This window comes from Dama dama, chromosome 3 (genome assembly GCF_033118175.1).
Source record: "Dama dama isolate Ldn47 chromosome 3, ASM3311817v1, whole genome shotgun sequence".
NCBI classification, from domain to species: domain Eukaryota; kingdom Metazoa; phylum Chordata; class Mammalia; order Artiodactyla; family Cervidae; genus Dama; species Dama dama.
The window spans coordinates 31,977,309-31,993,181 of record NC_083683.1 but is presented as its reverse complement, the minus strand read 5'-3'; the positions used below and the strand labels follow the sequence as shown (position 1 = coordinate 31,993,181).

General features: G+C 36.4%; 1 protein-coding gene across 1 annotated transcript in view; it reads right to left on the bottom strand.

Annotated features, from left to right (window-relative positions):
• The window catches only part of LRRIQ1 (leucine rich repeats and IQ motif containing 1), a 189,091-nt gene extending 183,426 nt beyond the window's left edge, over positions 1-5,665 (bottom strand). Inside the window, exons 1-3 of the mRNA XM_061125407.1 lie at positions 5,522-5,665; positions 3,875-3,986; positions 205-296 (exon numbers count right to left, since the gene is read on the bottom strand). Coding sequence (XP_060981390.1) covers positions 205-296; positions 3,875-3,986; positions 5,522-5,665 — 348 coding nt within the window. The remainder of the gene's footprint in view (positions 1-204; positions 297-3,874; positions 3,987-5,521) is intronic.
• Between the last annotated feature and the right edge of the window lie 10,208 nt (positions 5,666-15,873).

Sequence of the window (15,873 nt, the reverse complement as noted above, 5' to 3'; positions counted from 1 at the left end):
CAAGTACTGCTGGTTCAAATCACCATTTCTAATATTTTAAAGACTGTAATTTGCATTGTTTCATATTCTATGTCAGAAGAGAAAATAAAACCAAAAATTATTTGCTTAAAAATTTAATTTTTAAGACAGTGAACTTTAAATCCTATGTGAGATGAAAAGGAAAATTTCTAACTATAATACTGAGCACTTTCAGACAACATATACCTTTATTAGCTGTTCTGGATTTCCTTTACATTCGGTTGGTAATTCTGTCCTTAAATGCATATGATTATTAGAAACTCCTCCATAACCACAGCCTATAAAGAGAAAAAAGTTATAACATTTTTAAATATTAAAGCAAGACACAACATGTTAAAATCCCAAACTATTTTATCATCCTTTAATCCTAAATTCCTTATCATAGAATAGTCTTGAACAAAGCAATAGAAAAATACTGAAGAACCAAGAACAGAGGAAATCTGTAATCTTTATTCAAAAATAAAAGCAACAGATTTTTAGAGCACTCTTATCACCTTTCATATTTTAGAACTGAAATTCACTTTTCATGTATACAGAATAATGCTGTGTTTAAGATCACAATAACACCTTGACTAGAAATCAACAAAGGTTCAAGTCTATCTGCCACAAACAACATAATCTTGCACAAGATACTGAAAATGCTTTAATAAAAGTCTTAATTTAAAACATTATAATGACTAACATGTCCATGAAAGAAACTTTCATTCCCAATTTTGTGAGGTTTTGTTGAATTTTAGCGTCTTTTTATCATCTGTGGAGAGGTAGTTATGTTTCTTTTTCTTGTTCAATTAGCTTGTTTTATTCCTTGGTTGTAAAGTATTTTTTACAGATGACCATTCTGCGAATTAACTGACCATTCACAAGTATTTTGACCAGTATTACAGATTTTCTTTTTCAACACCCATTCACAGTCTCTCTGGCATGTTTTCCTATGTGAGAAGCTGAAAAGCAAAAAACAGCATTCTCCAGATTCCTTTGAAGGTATGTTTCTGAGGATGATTTAGATTCTGCCAATTGATATATTTGTGCAAGTCTTTATTTTCATAAAAATATTATGTGTGAAGAAAGGCAGAGAGAGATACTTTCATTTTTCTGGCTCAGACTATGATAGAGGGAGCTTTGGGTTGGAGATAGGAGTGTATAGAAGAGGATTAATATCTCTGATTTTCATCTTTTTATCAGCAGCTCCTGCTACAGCACAGTTCCACAGTACACATGTGTGTATTTTTCCCTACACTTTAGATATTCAACATAGAATCTGATCTTTTCAGTTCTATTAACAATTCTGTTATTTATTGTAATAACTATTAATAGCCTCCAAAGATGTTACTTCTACACTTCCTGGTATGCATACCCTGTGTTGTCTGTCCCCTCCGGCACAGAATCTGTGCTGACCCTGTGTAACCATCAGGATGTAGTAAAGATGTTGCATGACTTTGGAGAATGTCATATGAAGCTTTACAAGGTACCACCTTAGTCTCTTAACAATTTATTCATGAGACAATTTCTCAAAATCCAGGTGCCATGCAAGCTACAGAGAGAGACAGCATGTAGGTGCCTCCTCCAGCTGACGGCCCCAAATGAATTCCCAGCCAACAAACTGCATCAATTGCAAGCCATGTCAGTGAGCCATCTTGGAATTCCAGTCCAGTAAAGACTTCAGATGACTGTGACCCTAAACAACATCTGATTGTAAATGTGTAAGAAATCCAAGCAAGAACTACCTGGCAAAAAGCCCTGTGAACCTGTAGAACTATACAAAGATAACAACACACTGTTTTACACAAACACCCCCCAAACCTTACTGCTTAAAGTAGCTAAAATAGTTTTTGCATACAACTGACAGCCTTCATCAATACATCCATATTTACAAATAAAATTAGCCTCGAGCTTCTCTTATGTATGTGTATGCTATGCTTGCACCGTTTTGTATCTAAAATGTGCAGTTTTTAATAAATGAAATATAATCTGCAGATTTTCTGCTCCTCGATGAATTGGAACAATTCAATTACAAAATTATCCCTAGTTCCTACTACATTTGAGAAGAAATCTCTTTCTATCTTCCTGCCAAATTGCTGATTTAAGCGTGTTTTCTGATTTTTCAAGCAGTTTTGATAATTTGAATTTTCTTGGAAAATTAGTCTATTCATTGAGACTATCAAACCTATTTGTTAGAGCTATACACATGAGACCTTATAACTTTCTAAAACACTGCTATGACTTTAGTTCCTATAATCTTTCATGAAACTAATTTTTCTATATTTCTGTTGATTTTTACATAATCAAGCTCTATACTTGCCAATATATTTAAAATAAATTTTCATTTTAAAAACCTTAGTAAACATAAATAAGCAAACTTCTACAATCTATGATAACTTGACAATGATCACTGCTAAAATCTAAAGGGTCCACATTGAAGAAGTCTTTACGTATTCTTTCACACAGGTACTCGGAACAAAAATCTCGGAGCCAGTTTCCTCTTTTCCTTTCGCATCAATCCATCAATAAATATTTTTGGTTCTTCCTACTTAAAAATGTTTCCTAGAATATGACCATTTTTCACCATTTGTGTTTAAACTATCATCTCTAACCATACTACTGTAATAGTCTTTAGACTCTTGCCACCTCAAGGCATCTTCACTGCACAGCTCCCAGAGTGACCGCCTCAAAATACATCACACTGTCACTCCCTTCTGAAAAACCTGAATATACTCAGAGCAGAGTCCAACGTCCACACTTTGGATTTATAAGAGCCCTGCACATCTGACTCATTCTTTGCCTGACTGTAACCACAAAGGCTGACTATTCTCTGAACACATTAAGCCCACTGAGTGAGCCGTGGCCTTTGCAATTCCCTCCTTCTAGAACACCAGCTCTCTAGACAGCTACGTGACTCACTTCTTCACCAGCATATCCCATGTGGCTTACTATCTCATTTCAGTCACTACTTAAATACCACTTCCTCAGAGATGCCTCCCCTGACTTCACATATCTAAAATAGCAAAATTCAATCTCTACCCCCTTATCTTTTTTTTTAATCCCCTTATCTTGAAATCCTCCCTTCACAGGATGATCATTATTGAAATATTATGTGTTTACTTACTATCTGTCTCCCAACATGGGAACATTAGAATAACAGAGCAAGATCTTTGCCTGTTTTGTTCTCTGCTGTATCCTCAATGGCTACAACAGTACCTTTCACACACTAATATTTTTGGTATAAACATCTGTGAATATCCACATAATTTATACCAATATAAGCATAAATGACACTGAATTTCATAATAACTTTTACAGTATACCATAAAACTTACGTTATTAAAATTGTCCTTCATTTTTTTAAAAGAGTATATTGTTAGACACATTTGAACATTTTAATTGTTGCCATTTTTCATTATAATCTAAGCTAGGATTACACTTCTAGTTAAATCTTTGTTCATTCTATTATTCTTACAATAATTGCAAGATGTAAATTTGCTCAGTTGAGGCAAATAAAGGTTGTGAGGCTTTTATATAAACTATATTTTTCTCCAAAAATACATATAAACTGATAATTCTAAAACAGTCCCACACTCGGGTTCCTTTGACATAAAGTAACAGAATGTCTGGCTTTAATTAGGACTAGTAAAACAAATTATTAGTGACTAGTATTTATTGGAGATATAAGGAAGGTAGTAATTAAAACAGATGTGTGAACTAACTTGAACAGACCAATATAATATAGAGATTTTATTAGAGATAAATGCACACACCTGTATATGAGAAGAAATAACTTCAAGCAGTTTAATTTTCTAAATTATAAATTATTCATACTTACAGAAAACTTATCTACCAAGCAGATGAAAACTGTACTTACTTAAAACATCAGTATCCTCCAAGTCCTGAAGAATGAGCTCTTCAGCAGTTTTACTCTTATTCTTTATGATGTTAATACAGTGAAGAACAGACTCAGGAAGCTCATCTGAATCCTAAAAATGTGAAGAATAAAAGGAACTGTAAAATTATTTACTAAAACTACGCATCAAAATTTGTTCTGAAATGCCAAAATTTTGACTAAAACGGGTGAATGAGGTAAAAGAGCTTCATATAAAAAGCATAGTCCAAACAAACTTGGTTAAAATTTGCTTTTCATTTTCAGATGGCTATAAATTGCATCCATGATTCTGTTGGAACTCATCCCCAGATGAATAATTTCAGAACTTCTGTCTTACTTAAGTTATCTATGGATAAAAAGACATAATAAAATATTATTTTTTCCTGAAATATTATATAGATTATTGCAATCCTAATTAAAAATCAAAGTATAATTATTTCAAGAAACTTGACAAATGTGTTTTCTTGGGAAAAAAAGCTTAGTTGAAAAGATTTGATGCAGCAAAGCTACTGAAGGAATTTTACATTTAAAAAATATAAAACCAAAATAGGGCAAAAATTAACAGAATAATGGAAAAGAATAGATAACTCTGGATAGATATGTATATAACAACTAAGTATATACAGCAGACATGACAAGTCAATTGAGAAAAGGTGGATTATTCCACAAGTGACACCAGGGATATTTGCTAAATATTGAAGGGAAATTTTAATTAGACTTACTTTTTATAATACAGCTGAAAATAAGTTTCCATTGGATTAAGAATTTTGATATAAAACAATGAATCCATGAATAAATTTTCTAGGTATATAAACACTGGAGGAAATACACAAATGAATATACATTTGTTTTAAAAAAAAATGTAACTATTTCTTTGGTTGAAAGATTTCACATACATTTTGATTTTTATGCATATCTAAACATATAACAATATACTCATGATTAAGTAAAAAAAGCAGGATACTAATATATATGTGTGTCTTCCCAGGCTCAGCTGGTAGAGAATCTGCCTGGAGTGCAGAAGACCTGGGTTCAGTCCCCGGGTTGCAAAGATCCCCTGGAGAAGGGAATGGCTACCCACTCCAGTACTCTGGCCTGGAGAATTTCATGGATTGTATAGTCCATGGAGTCACAAAGAGTCTGACACGACTGACTGACTTTCACTTCCACTTTCCCTTAGCTGGGCGGTAAAGAATCCACCTGCCAATGCAGGAGACATGGGTTCAGTCCCTGGGTTGGGAAGATCCCCTGGAGAGGGAAATGGCAACCCACTCTAGTATTTTTGCCTGGGAAATCCCATGGAAAGAACAATCTGCAGTCCATGGCATCACAAAATAGTTGGACATGACTTATAGCTAAACAACAACATATATGTATATATACATATGCATAATTATATGAATAGTAAAATCTCAATTTTGTGAAAAAATGCACATGTACACACATGAAATTATAGGTAATTTCTCAATATAGTTTTTATATTTAAATATCTACTAATATGCATTGTTTAAAGGTCACCCTAAGGGGAAAAAATTGAGAGGAGTATACAAAACACGCTGAGAAAAGTAGTATTTCTCCTAACAGAGCTTCCTTCAGTTGAAAGTCTCAAAAGCACAGCACAAAACTTACTGGATCACTGTTATCACTCTGGGTTTCTGATTTTGAATCACTATCAAAATCATATTTTTCCAAGGAAGAAATGCTGATTTTATCCAATTCAGCCTCTATTTCTTCTCTGAGCTTTATATCATCATCATCATTGCCTTCCATCATCCTTCATAATAAAACATAAAACCATTTAGAGAAAACTGAAGAGGCTAAATGCTAGTAAAAACTACAGGTTCTTTAATATCCCACACCAATCCACATGTTCTATGTAAAAATGCTTTAGTTTAGCAAAGTTTTATCACATCTTATTATGCCTATACTATATCTTAAAGATAATTGCTTTCTCCCTATTTTCATCCATTATTTCTTTAGTGTTTGACTACAAAATGATCAAATCTAATGATAATTCTCTTTAAATTTGCTAAAGGAAAAGTTATGTGGAACGGGTTTGGCTTACCTTCATCAAGAAATTTCACACTAAAACTCATTTTCATGGTAATAATTAATGGCAAAATAACTGTGAACAGCTTAAGTATTCAGAGATAAAAATACTTAGAACATCCTAGGTCTATATATGGGGACACATTCGGCTAGTTTGCACTCATTAAATCAGAGTTGCCAATTCTACCAGATAGCCACAACAATGAAATAATTAATAATATATGATGTATAAATTGAACATTCATTTCACTTAAATCTTTAGGCTTGTAATGGATATGGGTCAAGCAGTATATTGCAGAATATCTTCACATCATCATTGTTAACTACTGTCATTAGCTTCCGTGTATATTAAGTACCTGTGACAAGCCAGGCACTAGTAGACACTTGTGTGCTTGATAATCTCTGGACTAACTTCACAGATTAAAGGTCATTACAGTCATTGTATAGATGAGAAACCTAAGGCTGGAAGAGGTTAGTTAATTCCCCATAGCATTCTGCTAAAAAGTAATGGGAGTAGGATCCTAATTCAGAGACTCTGAATCCAAAGTCAGTGCTTTTCCCACAATCCAAAGGTATCCAAATTTAGGCAAGCTCATTATCTGCCCAGCAATTTTTCCGAACAACCAGTAGACTTCAAACTGCAGATGGTAATCCATTCATGGATTAAGAAATTAATTTAGCTGTTTTTGGTCATCTAGATTAAATGATGGGATAGGATAGGAAAAGCTATGGTAGGTCAGAAAAGAAACTATAAGTGTACTATATAAACTAAAAGTAAAAATTGTTTAAAAAACTTCGCTTCAATTATAAGTACATGTATATGTGTGCACATGTACATGAAATGCAATGCAAATTTTTGTTTTAATGTGGGTCTAAGTAAAAAGAAAGTTTGAACAATGCTGTACTAATCAGTTTTTATTTTCCAATTTTACTCATAACCTCCTTCATCCAAAACAAAACGAGAACCAATGCAAAATGCTACCCCACAATCTAACTTACTTAAAATGCAATTCAAAAGCTTTGAATGAATAGAGGGAGAAAAACCTTTGCTAGGTGGAAAATTAGATTTTAAAAATGGTTATAAGGCAGAAGGCAGAGATACACAAAACTTTATGTAGAAAAAAAGGCAGAAAAATAGGGTAAAGGAAAGGGACATTTCCATCATATGCCCATCTCAGCGCATCTACTGGCTCTTTAGATCAGTCCTATCCAATTACATATTTGAGCAACATATTTGATTTAAATTTTCTAGTGGCAATTTTTTAAAATGTAAAGAGTTGAATTTTTTATCATATATATTAATTCAATCCATTATATCCAAAATATTATTTCAACATAGACTCAGCAGAAAAGCATTTATTACATAGCTAAAAAGTTTACACTTTGTTTTGTACATTAATAATTCTTCAAAATCTGATGTGTATTTTACATTTTGGGGGGCTTCCCTGGTGGCTCAGAAGGTAAAGCGTCTGCCTGCAGTGCGGGAGACCGGGGTTCGATCCCTGGGTTGGGAAGATCCCTGGAGCAGGAAATGGCTACATTTACAGCACGTTTCAATTCGGACTTGTTGCATTTAAACTCTCTATGGTCACCTCTAGCCAGTGGTTACAAAATTGGATACAGCAGCCTTAGATCGATCCTACTGCAAAGAGGCTAGGTAAACTACTTCAAGTTGATAGTAAATCAATTGGAGTTGGCTAAAGGTGCCAAGCGAGCTTAGTGGGGTGTCTTAGTGGCTTAAGTGGGGAGTCTTCGTGGCTCAGCGGGTAAAGAACCCGCCTGCCAATGCAGGAGACATAAGAGATGCGGGTTCCATCTCTGGGTCTGGAAGATCCCCTAGAGGAGGAAATGGCAACCCATTCCAATATTCTTGCCTGGGAAATCCCATGGACAGATGAGCCGGGAGGGTTAGAGTCCCTGGGGTCGCAGAGAGTCGGACACGACTGAGCACGCACACAAAGCAGCCAAAAATGATAAATTTTAAGGAACCCCACCCTTCAATTATAGTTCTTCAAGTTCTGAGTGAACTACCAAAATTTTTCAAAACTGAAAGGAGCCTCGCGCTCTACAGACTGGCTCAGCGCTCCCTGGGCGCGCGGTCCCCCTTCGCCCTCAAGCCTGGCCTTGGCGGAGAAGGGCCCGGCTCCACTTGCGCCCCCGCAGTTTTGCGGCGCCTCCCGCTCCATCAACCCGGGTCTTGAGGGGTGCTCGCTCACCCAGCAGCGGCTGAATCCTCCAGCTGTGTTGGAAAACAGCGCCCGCCCTCCAAACAAAGAGTAACCACGGCAACCGCCAATCCCAAGGAAGATGGGCTTTACAGGTGCCCCAGCAGGACAAACTACCTCTATTCCAAACGAGAACGAACGCTTCATCTCAGAAGCTCGGTGCGGAACTTACATTTTATTCCAGGTAGATTTTAATATTTCATTAATTTTGGAAAGTATTTAATAAAGAAAGAACACTATCTTACAGCTACACAGTTAGAGGTAGCCTGACTTTTAAATTGTCTCTTACTTATCTGTTTTTATTATATCCATCTAGTGAATGTTGAGTTGCTCATGTATAAATCGTACATTCCACAAAACCTTACTCCTGAATAGTGATTTGTGGGGCCTGGAAGTATGGAAGAAAAGCCAATAAATTGTTTGCCTTCCGTGACACCAGTTTCTTTTAAAATAGAAAAAAATCAATCAGCAATGACTATCAAAATTTTCTAAGTGAATGGATGTGTGGGGTGAGAAATTAAAAAATTATATTCTGGAATATGTTTTACTGTAAAATATTGACAGTGACACATAGTTTTAATATTAAATTTGAATTTTAAGCTTATATCATAACATTTGACTTAAAAATTCATAAAGTTCCTATTATTGGTTAAGCAAATATATTGTATGCAACTGATTTTTCATTTGTTTAAAGTTTGCAAATGAAGCATTAAATTCCAAGAGGAAGTAGTTAAGCTAATTGTAGAAGCTGTCTGATATACACTAAGCCAAAAGCAAACAATATCATCGAGTCTTTGAAAGAAAATAGACCATGTTTCCTGGTGACAATTGAATAATAAAATGTATTGTGTCAACTTAAGAATTAACAATACAGAGTGAGAAATCAGTAGACTTTTGATATTTAAAAAAACACATTACCTGTTCGTTCAAGAAAGAAAATGATTTTCAAAATAAACTGCTCCTGGTTTTAGAATTAAATTTTGGATATTTTCATTATTAAAGACCATACTCAAGTAACAGTTTTCCTTTTTTTAGCTTTGTTGCTGATTTACAAACTTTCAAACTCTTTATTTAAAATGTTCTAACTAACATATTTTGTTGCAATTCACATTAAACTTAAAATTTTATTTGTAATTATGAAACTATTCATGCTTTTCTTAAAGAATATCAAATCCATTAGTAATCAATTAATTTCTAAAACTGACTTTAAACAACTAATTTGAAGATGTTGTTTGAATTTCTTTCCTTCTTAATGCTTACCTTGTCAAACAAATTAATAGCAAAAAAGAATCCTGGAAGTTCTTCTGAAGATTAATTTGTGGTGCATGTTTCTACAACTCATACTTTCAAGTTACTTATTAAAAACAAACCCCCCCCCCCAAAAAAAAAACCTATTCAGGTTAAAGGGTTATGGAAAAATAAAATAATGCACTTAGGGTATAATTTCTAGGAAGAGTGCAATTAAATAGATTTTTGCCAAATGCTGCATAGTTAAACAATAGTTTCAACTTGATTTATAGTCAATGGCTGTTTGCACATTGTCAGCAAAGCACTCATGATCCCTCACAATCTTTACTGGGTCTACTTCTCCAGCCTTATCTGTCATCTCACGCCACTCTACTCAAGCCCTCACGCACTTGACTCCAAAGCCTGTGAACAGTGTTCCATCTGTATTGAAAACTTCCTCTTCTAACCTGTTTTTATCTATGTGTCTTTGCCCTCAGTGGTGTATATTACTCTTTGTGACTCTATGGACTGTATAGCCTTCCAGGTTCCTCTGCCCATGGGATTTTCCCAACAAGATGTGGTACATATTTAGTTATGAAGTGTTGTTGTTGTTTAGTCACTAAGTCTTGTCCAACTCTATTGCAATCCCATGGACAGAGCCTGCCAAGCTCCTCTGTCCGTGGGATTCTCCAGACCAGAAAAATACTGGAGCAGGTTGCTATTCTCTTTTCCAGGGGACCTTCCTGACCCAGGGATTCAACCCTCTTCTCATATGTCTCCTATGTTGCAACCAGATTCTTTACCACTGAGCCACCGGGGAAGCCCCTTTTGTCTAACTGGAACCCTCTTAATTATTCTTCAAAGATTACCTCAAATTCACTTCCTTTCTGAAACTTCCCAGTTCCATTTATTCCCAGACTCTGAACCCGCAACGCACAATTCAGAGTTGGCCACGGGTTTGGTTCCCTAATGGTTTGTCTTATTTATTCATTGTTTGTGTGTGTGGGTGGGTGGGTGGGTGTGGGTGGGTGTGGGTGTGTGTTCCTGTCTTCTGGCACTTAGAAGGAACTTAAAAATAGTTATTAGAGTATTATTTAACTAATGAAAAATGACACGAATAGGTGAGTTGCTGTAAATTCTCCTTCCCTATAGCATTTGTACTATTAAAAAATATCTCTGCTGTTAGATCATTTATTAAGGAATCAGGAAATGAACCAAAGAAATACCATACTAGGACTTTATTTAAGTCAAAAAGAAATTCTTTGTCTATAACAAAATAAAATATGTCTACCACGTTACAAATATTTACATAGGAACTGCACTAAGTTGTGTACCTTTGTGTAAGCAAATCATTTTCACTGACAACCTCTTTAGTATGCGAGGCTTATAACTGAAAAGATCAGCACGTGATCATCTCTTACCATTCTGTGCAAACATGGCTTAGGGCTTCCTTGGCTGGTTGCTAAGACACCTAGTTTGATGTGTTCTCTTTAACTTGAACCGTTTGCTGTGGTCTGAATGTTTGTGTCCCCTCAAAACTCACATGTTGAAATCCTTACACCCAATGTGATGGTGTTGGACGATGGGACCTTTCAGATTAGGTGATTAGTTTATGAGGGTGGGGCCCTCATGAATGGGATTAGTGATCTTATGGAAGAGATCCCACAGAGCTCCCTATGCCATATGAGGATAAAAGAAGTCTGAAACTTTGCACCTTTAATCTCAGACTTCCAGTTTCTACAGTTGTGAGAAATAAATTTCTGTTGACTACCTGGTCTTTGCTATTTTGTTATAGCAGCCCAGATGGACTAACGTAAAGTGAAGTCACTCAGTTGTGTCCTACTCTTAGTGACCCCATCGACTGTAGCCTGCCAGGCTCCTCTGTCCATGGGGTTTTCCCAGGCAAGAATACTGGAGTGGGTTGCCATTTCCTTCTGCAGGGGCTCTTCCGGACCTAGGGATCAAACTCGAGTCTCCCACACAGCAGGCAGACTCTTAACCATCTGTAAAAGCAAAACTAAAACACAACAAAAAAATCTCTACCACACTAAAACAAAACCACCAACTTATTTATGTCATGTAAAGCAAAGGGCTGACATTAAGATGCACATACGCAGCATGTCTTGTATGAGTGGTTTCAGCAGCAATGGGAAATATGGCACGATTCAGTTCCAGCTTTTGAAACACAACAGCAAAAAACTCCCTGCCTCCCTACAAGGTGCAGGGCCGGGACAGTTCTGGGTTGCTGTTGGTGAAACATTCATTTTGCTACTTTGCGTCACACTTCTCATTCTTTCATTCACAGTTAGTTACTATCTGCATATAAGTCTGCTAGACCATAAATTAGCAGCTTTCAGGACAGATACCTTGAAGAGTTCTTAGGGAGGTTAAACAAATATTGTAGCTTAGCACCCTGCCCTCTAACAAACATGCACACAATGGAAGTGAAGTCTCAAGTGATGGTTGGGACAGGCAGGGGGTGGGGCTTAGTCTCAACTGTAAAAGCAACAAATCTAAATGATAACTTAGTGTGATCATGGGCTTTTGTCCATTCTGGAAACAAAGAAAAAAATAACTATCAAATGCCATAATCTCTTTTCTCACTTTTTAAATATCAACAGGATTCACTATCTTACCACAATGGTTTCTCTGTCTTCATGTGGTATCTACATAATTTTTTTCCCTAAAATGAAGAAAACAAAGAACCGGCTGGTCTGAGTAATTAATCATCTTCCCCTCTATACTATCAAACCTCTGTGAACAAAAGCTTTCCAAACTTTGCGATTACTTTTAGAAGTGGTTCATTTATTATTGAGAAAGAACTACCAAAAGAAAAACAATCTAAATTTTTATCACATCCCCAAACCAATATTTTATTTTTCTAATTTAGAATTGAACAAAAAAAATTGTTCTGCAAAGAGAACTTTCAAACCTTCATCAGTCAACAGTATAACTCTGCAACTGATCAAATTGACTTACTGTCTAAAAGGGGGGAATTTTAAAAAAATTTCTGATCCAATCTTGTGATTTACCATCACTCCCAACCACATTCTTTTCTATCTATTCTCTTTAAAGAGAGAGAAAACTTTCAGAGTCCAAAATTATTCAACAAGCTCTTTACTTCAGTATAAGCGAAGGGAAAAAAAATAGTTTAACTGACATAGGTGGTGAAACATACACTATTAACAGAAAATAGTCTAAATGGACTAAAGCTCTACTGTTTTGAAGTTACCATGAGCATCCTCCTTAACCAAGTCAGCTGACTTTGAGAGTTCAGAAGTCTCTCCCTCTTTGACATCTGTCTCATTCAACAGTATTTTGGAAATGATTGTTTTCTCATTTCATAAAGTCTGATTTTTAAAAAATCCAGGGATTTCCCTGGCCGTCCAGTGGTTGAGATTGTATCCTCCCAATGTACACAGCATGGGTTTGATCCCTGGTTGGGGAAATAAGATCCCGCATGCTACACAGGTGTGGCCATAAAATAAAATTAAATAAGTAAATACATACATACATAAAAATATAAAATCCAAATTCCTAATTATGTAATATTCTATAATCAAACCTCTGCTTATTATAATCTATGGTTAGTCCCTTATCTCCTTCATTTACTCCCAAGATATCAGTTCTCTATGGATGACCCCAATTCTATATTGTCTATGCTCTCCACTTGCCTGCCCTAAATTTCCAGTGCTTAACCACAAGATGTTTTTTTATCAATTCAACTTGAATTTTTAAATATTAAATTAATAGAATTTATGAATTTTTTCAAACAATCCCGGTGATTATCATTATTCTTTTATTTTCCCATTGTAAAAAAACCTTTCTGATCATCTTTGATTCTTTTTTTATTCATAGTAAAGCATAATGAAATATGTTAAAGCCATCTTTTTCTTTCTCTGATTATCTTTCATATCACAATTTCCTGTTGGGAATTTTGTTTGGCTTTTCCCACCCTAATTCACTTCTCTCCTTCATCGTGGGCATATAGTTACCTCCACTTCCAGCTGAGAATTGCCATGTGACTAACTGCTGTGTGCCAGTGCAAGATAAACAGAAACGTATGCAACTTCCATTTTGCGTGTTTAAAAGATGTTCACCTGAGTTTACTCATCCTCTTCCTTTCTGCTGACTATAGAGGACTGCACCTCAAACAAATTTGGGAGCCATATATTTTAACAGGCTGGAGCAACACCCCACGTGTCTAGGATGATTTCCCAGTAGAGAACCAATTACACATCTTGGACTGAGAGAGAATAAACACCAGTTTATTTTTGTAATTGGGTCCTTTGATAAAACATTTTAACCTTGACTCTAACCTGCTAACTATTATCAGATCAACAGTCAAGCCTCTTGTTCAACATTCCACACCAGAGTCCCTGTAGAGAGTTATCATTTATTAGTCTTCTTTCTCTTTCTCATTTGTAGAGAAACTGAAGTGAGGATTTAGGGCTTAAGTAGCTTCCCTCATAGCTCAGCTGGTAAAGAATCCGCCTGCAATGCAGGTAGACCCTGGTTCAATTCCTGAGTCTGGAAGATCCACTGGAGAAGGGATAGGCTACCCACTCCAGGATTCTTGCGCTTCCCTTGTGGCTCAGCTGGTAAAGAATCCGCCTGCAATGTGGGAGACCTGGGTTTGATTCCTGGGCTGGGAAGATCCCCTGGAGAAAGGAAAGGCTACCCACTCCAGTATTCTGACCTGGAGAATTCCATGGACTAAGTCGATGGGGTTGCAGAATCAGACAAGACAGCAACTTTCACTTTCTTGTTCAGACTGTAGAAGAGGATCACAGCTTTCTCATGTACTGCAGTAAGTAAAACTGAAGCCAAAAAGTAGATCTAAAGCATCTTGGAAATCAACAACAACAACAAAAAATCGGGCGGTCTTTCCCACTGAGTGTCCCATCCAGAAAGTCCAGGCACTGGAGGAATCCACGAATAAGACTAGAGGATAGAAAGTGGAGAAACCAAACAGCAGCAGAAGAGTTCGAGGCAGAGGGTGGAAGATAAAGCCTGGAGACACTCTGAAGCTGGGAAGAAATAGCTTGGGGATTTTTAGGAGGAATGTGGCCTTAGGATGAAGTAAAGAGGAAAGTGCTTGGGTGCTGTCCTACACATCGCTTACATTCCACTTTCTAAGGCATCTTTCAGTTCAACAGATGGATTGGTTTCTTCCTAACTAGGGACAGACAGATTCAAATTCGTCTTACTAAACCTGCTTTTGTTACTGAATCAAACTTGGGTCCACTCGCTCACATGCAGTAAAGCCAATCCTCTGAGCCAGAGGAAAGCACAGTGTCTATTGCAGGGCATCCAGCAAGGAGAACAGGCTGCTCGTGCTCAAAAGGTCCAAGCGGCGGTGTGAGGGAGGCGGCTTCAGGGGTATGTGATCGGCTGGTACACAATTCTTGGATTGGCTGGCATCAAGGTGAAGTCTTCAGCATCATCAATCCCTGGGTTTCAACCACTCTAGGATCTGTGTTCTTATGGTCAGCAGTTTTCATCTGGCTGGGGCCTGTTTCTTATAAAAATAACTTAGGAATGTGTCAGGCCTTTGTTTGTATCTTTCAGGGAACTATGAGTTCAGTGGTTCTGCTGTGTGGCAGATTTCTAATCTAAATTGTTACCAGCTCCCTAGCCCAACAGCTATTCTTTGTTTCTACCTCTTCACATTTCCTAATCATTAACTCTTGAGTCAGCCTTTTGAGACTGGAGGGAGGCCTGGGAGACTAAAGCAAAAGCCTTTTCCTTCAAAGGACAGGGGCACAGGGGCTTATATGCTATTTCACTTTCACGCTTGGCACTGTGTCAATTATCCGCTGCATGTGTTGAAACATTGTAAACCACAGTACTTTTTAAAATATGGAGCTAGCTAGAATCGAAAAAGTGAAAGAAAAAAGGAAACCCAGGAACATACCCAAGAAAACGTAAAACCTACATATCTAATAAACCAAGCACTCAAAACCAGTAGGATAAATGTTGACTTTTCCATAAATATTTTAGGAAAATAGGGTATCTGGAAAACCATTTTTTTTTAAAACCACGTTGTTCTTTTCACTGTACTGTATACCAAAGTAAGTTGTAAACTAGTTAAATAATATAATTCACTATTTATGAATAATATATTCATTATTTATATAAATAATTATTATTTATATAAATAAAAATATAATTTGTTGATTGATTTATTCAACAAATCTGTATTTGTAACACATGGTTCCCACTATATGTTAGACTTGAGGTTATGATATACAAGATCTGTTCTCTCTGCTTAAGGACCTGAAAGTCTACATAGGAAGGGAGAAAGTAAAGATGAACACAGGCAACAAAGCGAGATTAGGGAAAGGCTTCTGAGATAACATTCTTCTGGGAAACAGGAAGGCAGTCAGATGTAAAGGAAAGATTTCTGGCAAGGAGAACAAGGTGTGTTATGACTGCAAACAAAATAACTTTACTTTCTGAAAACTGCAGGAAATTCAG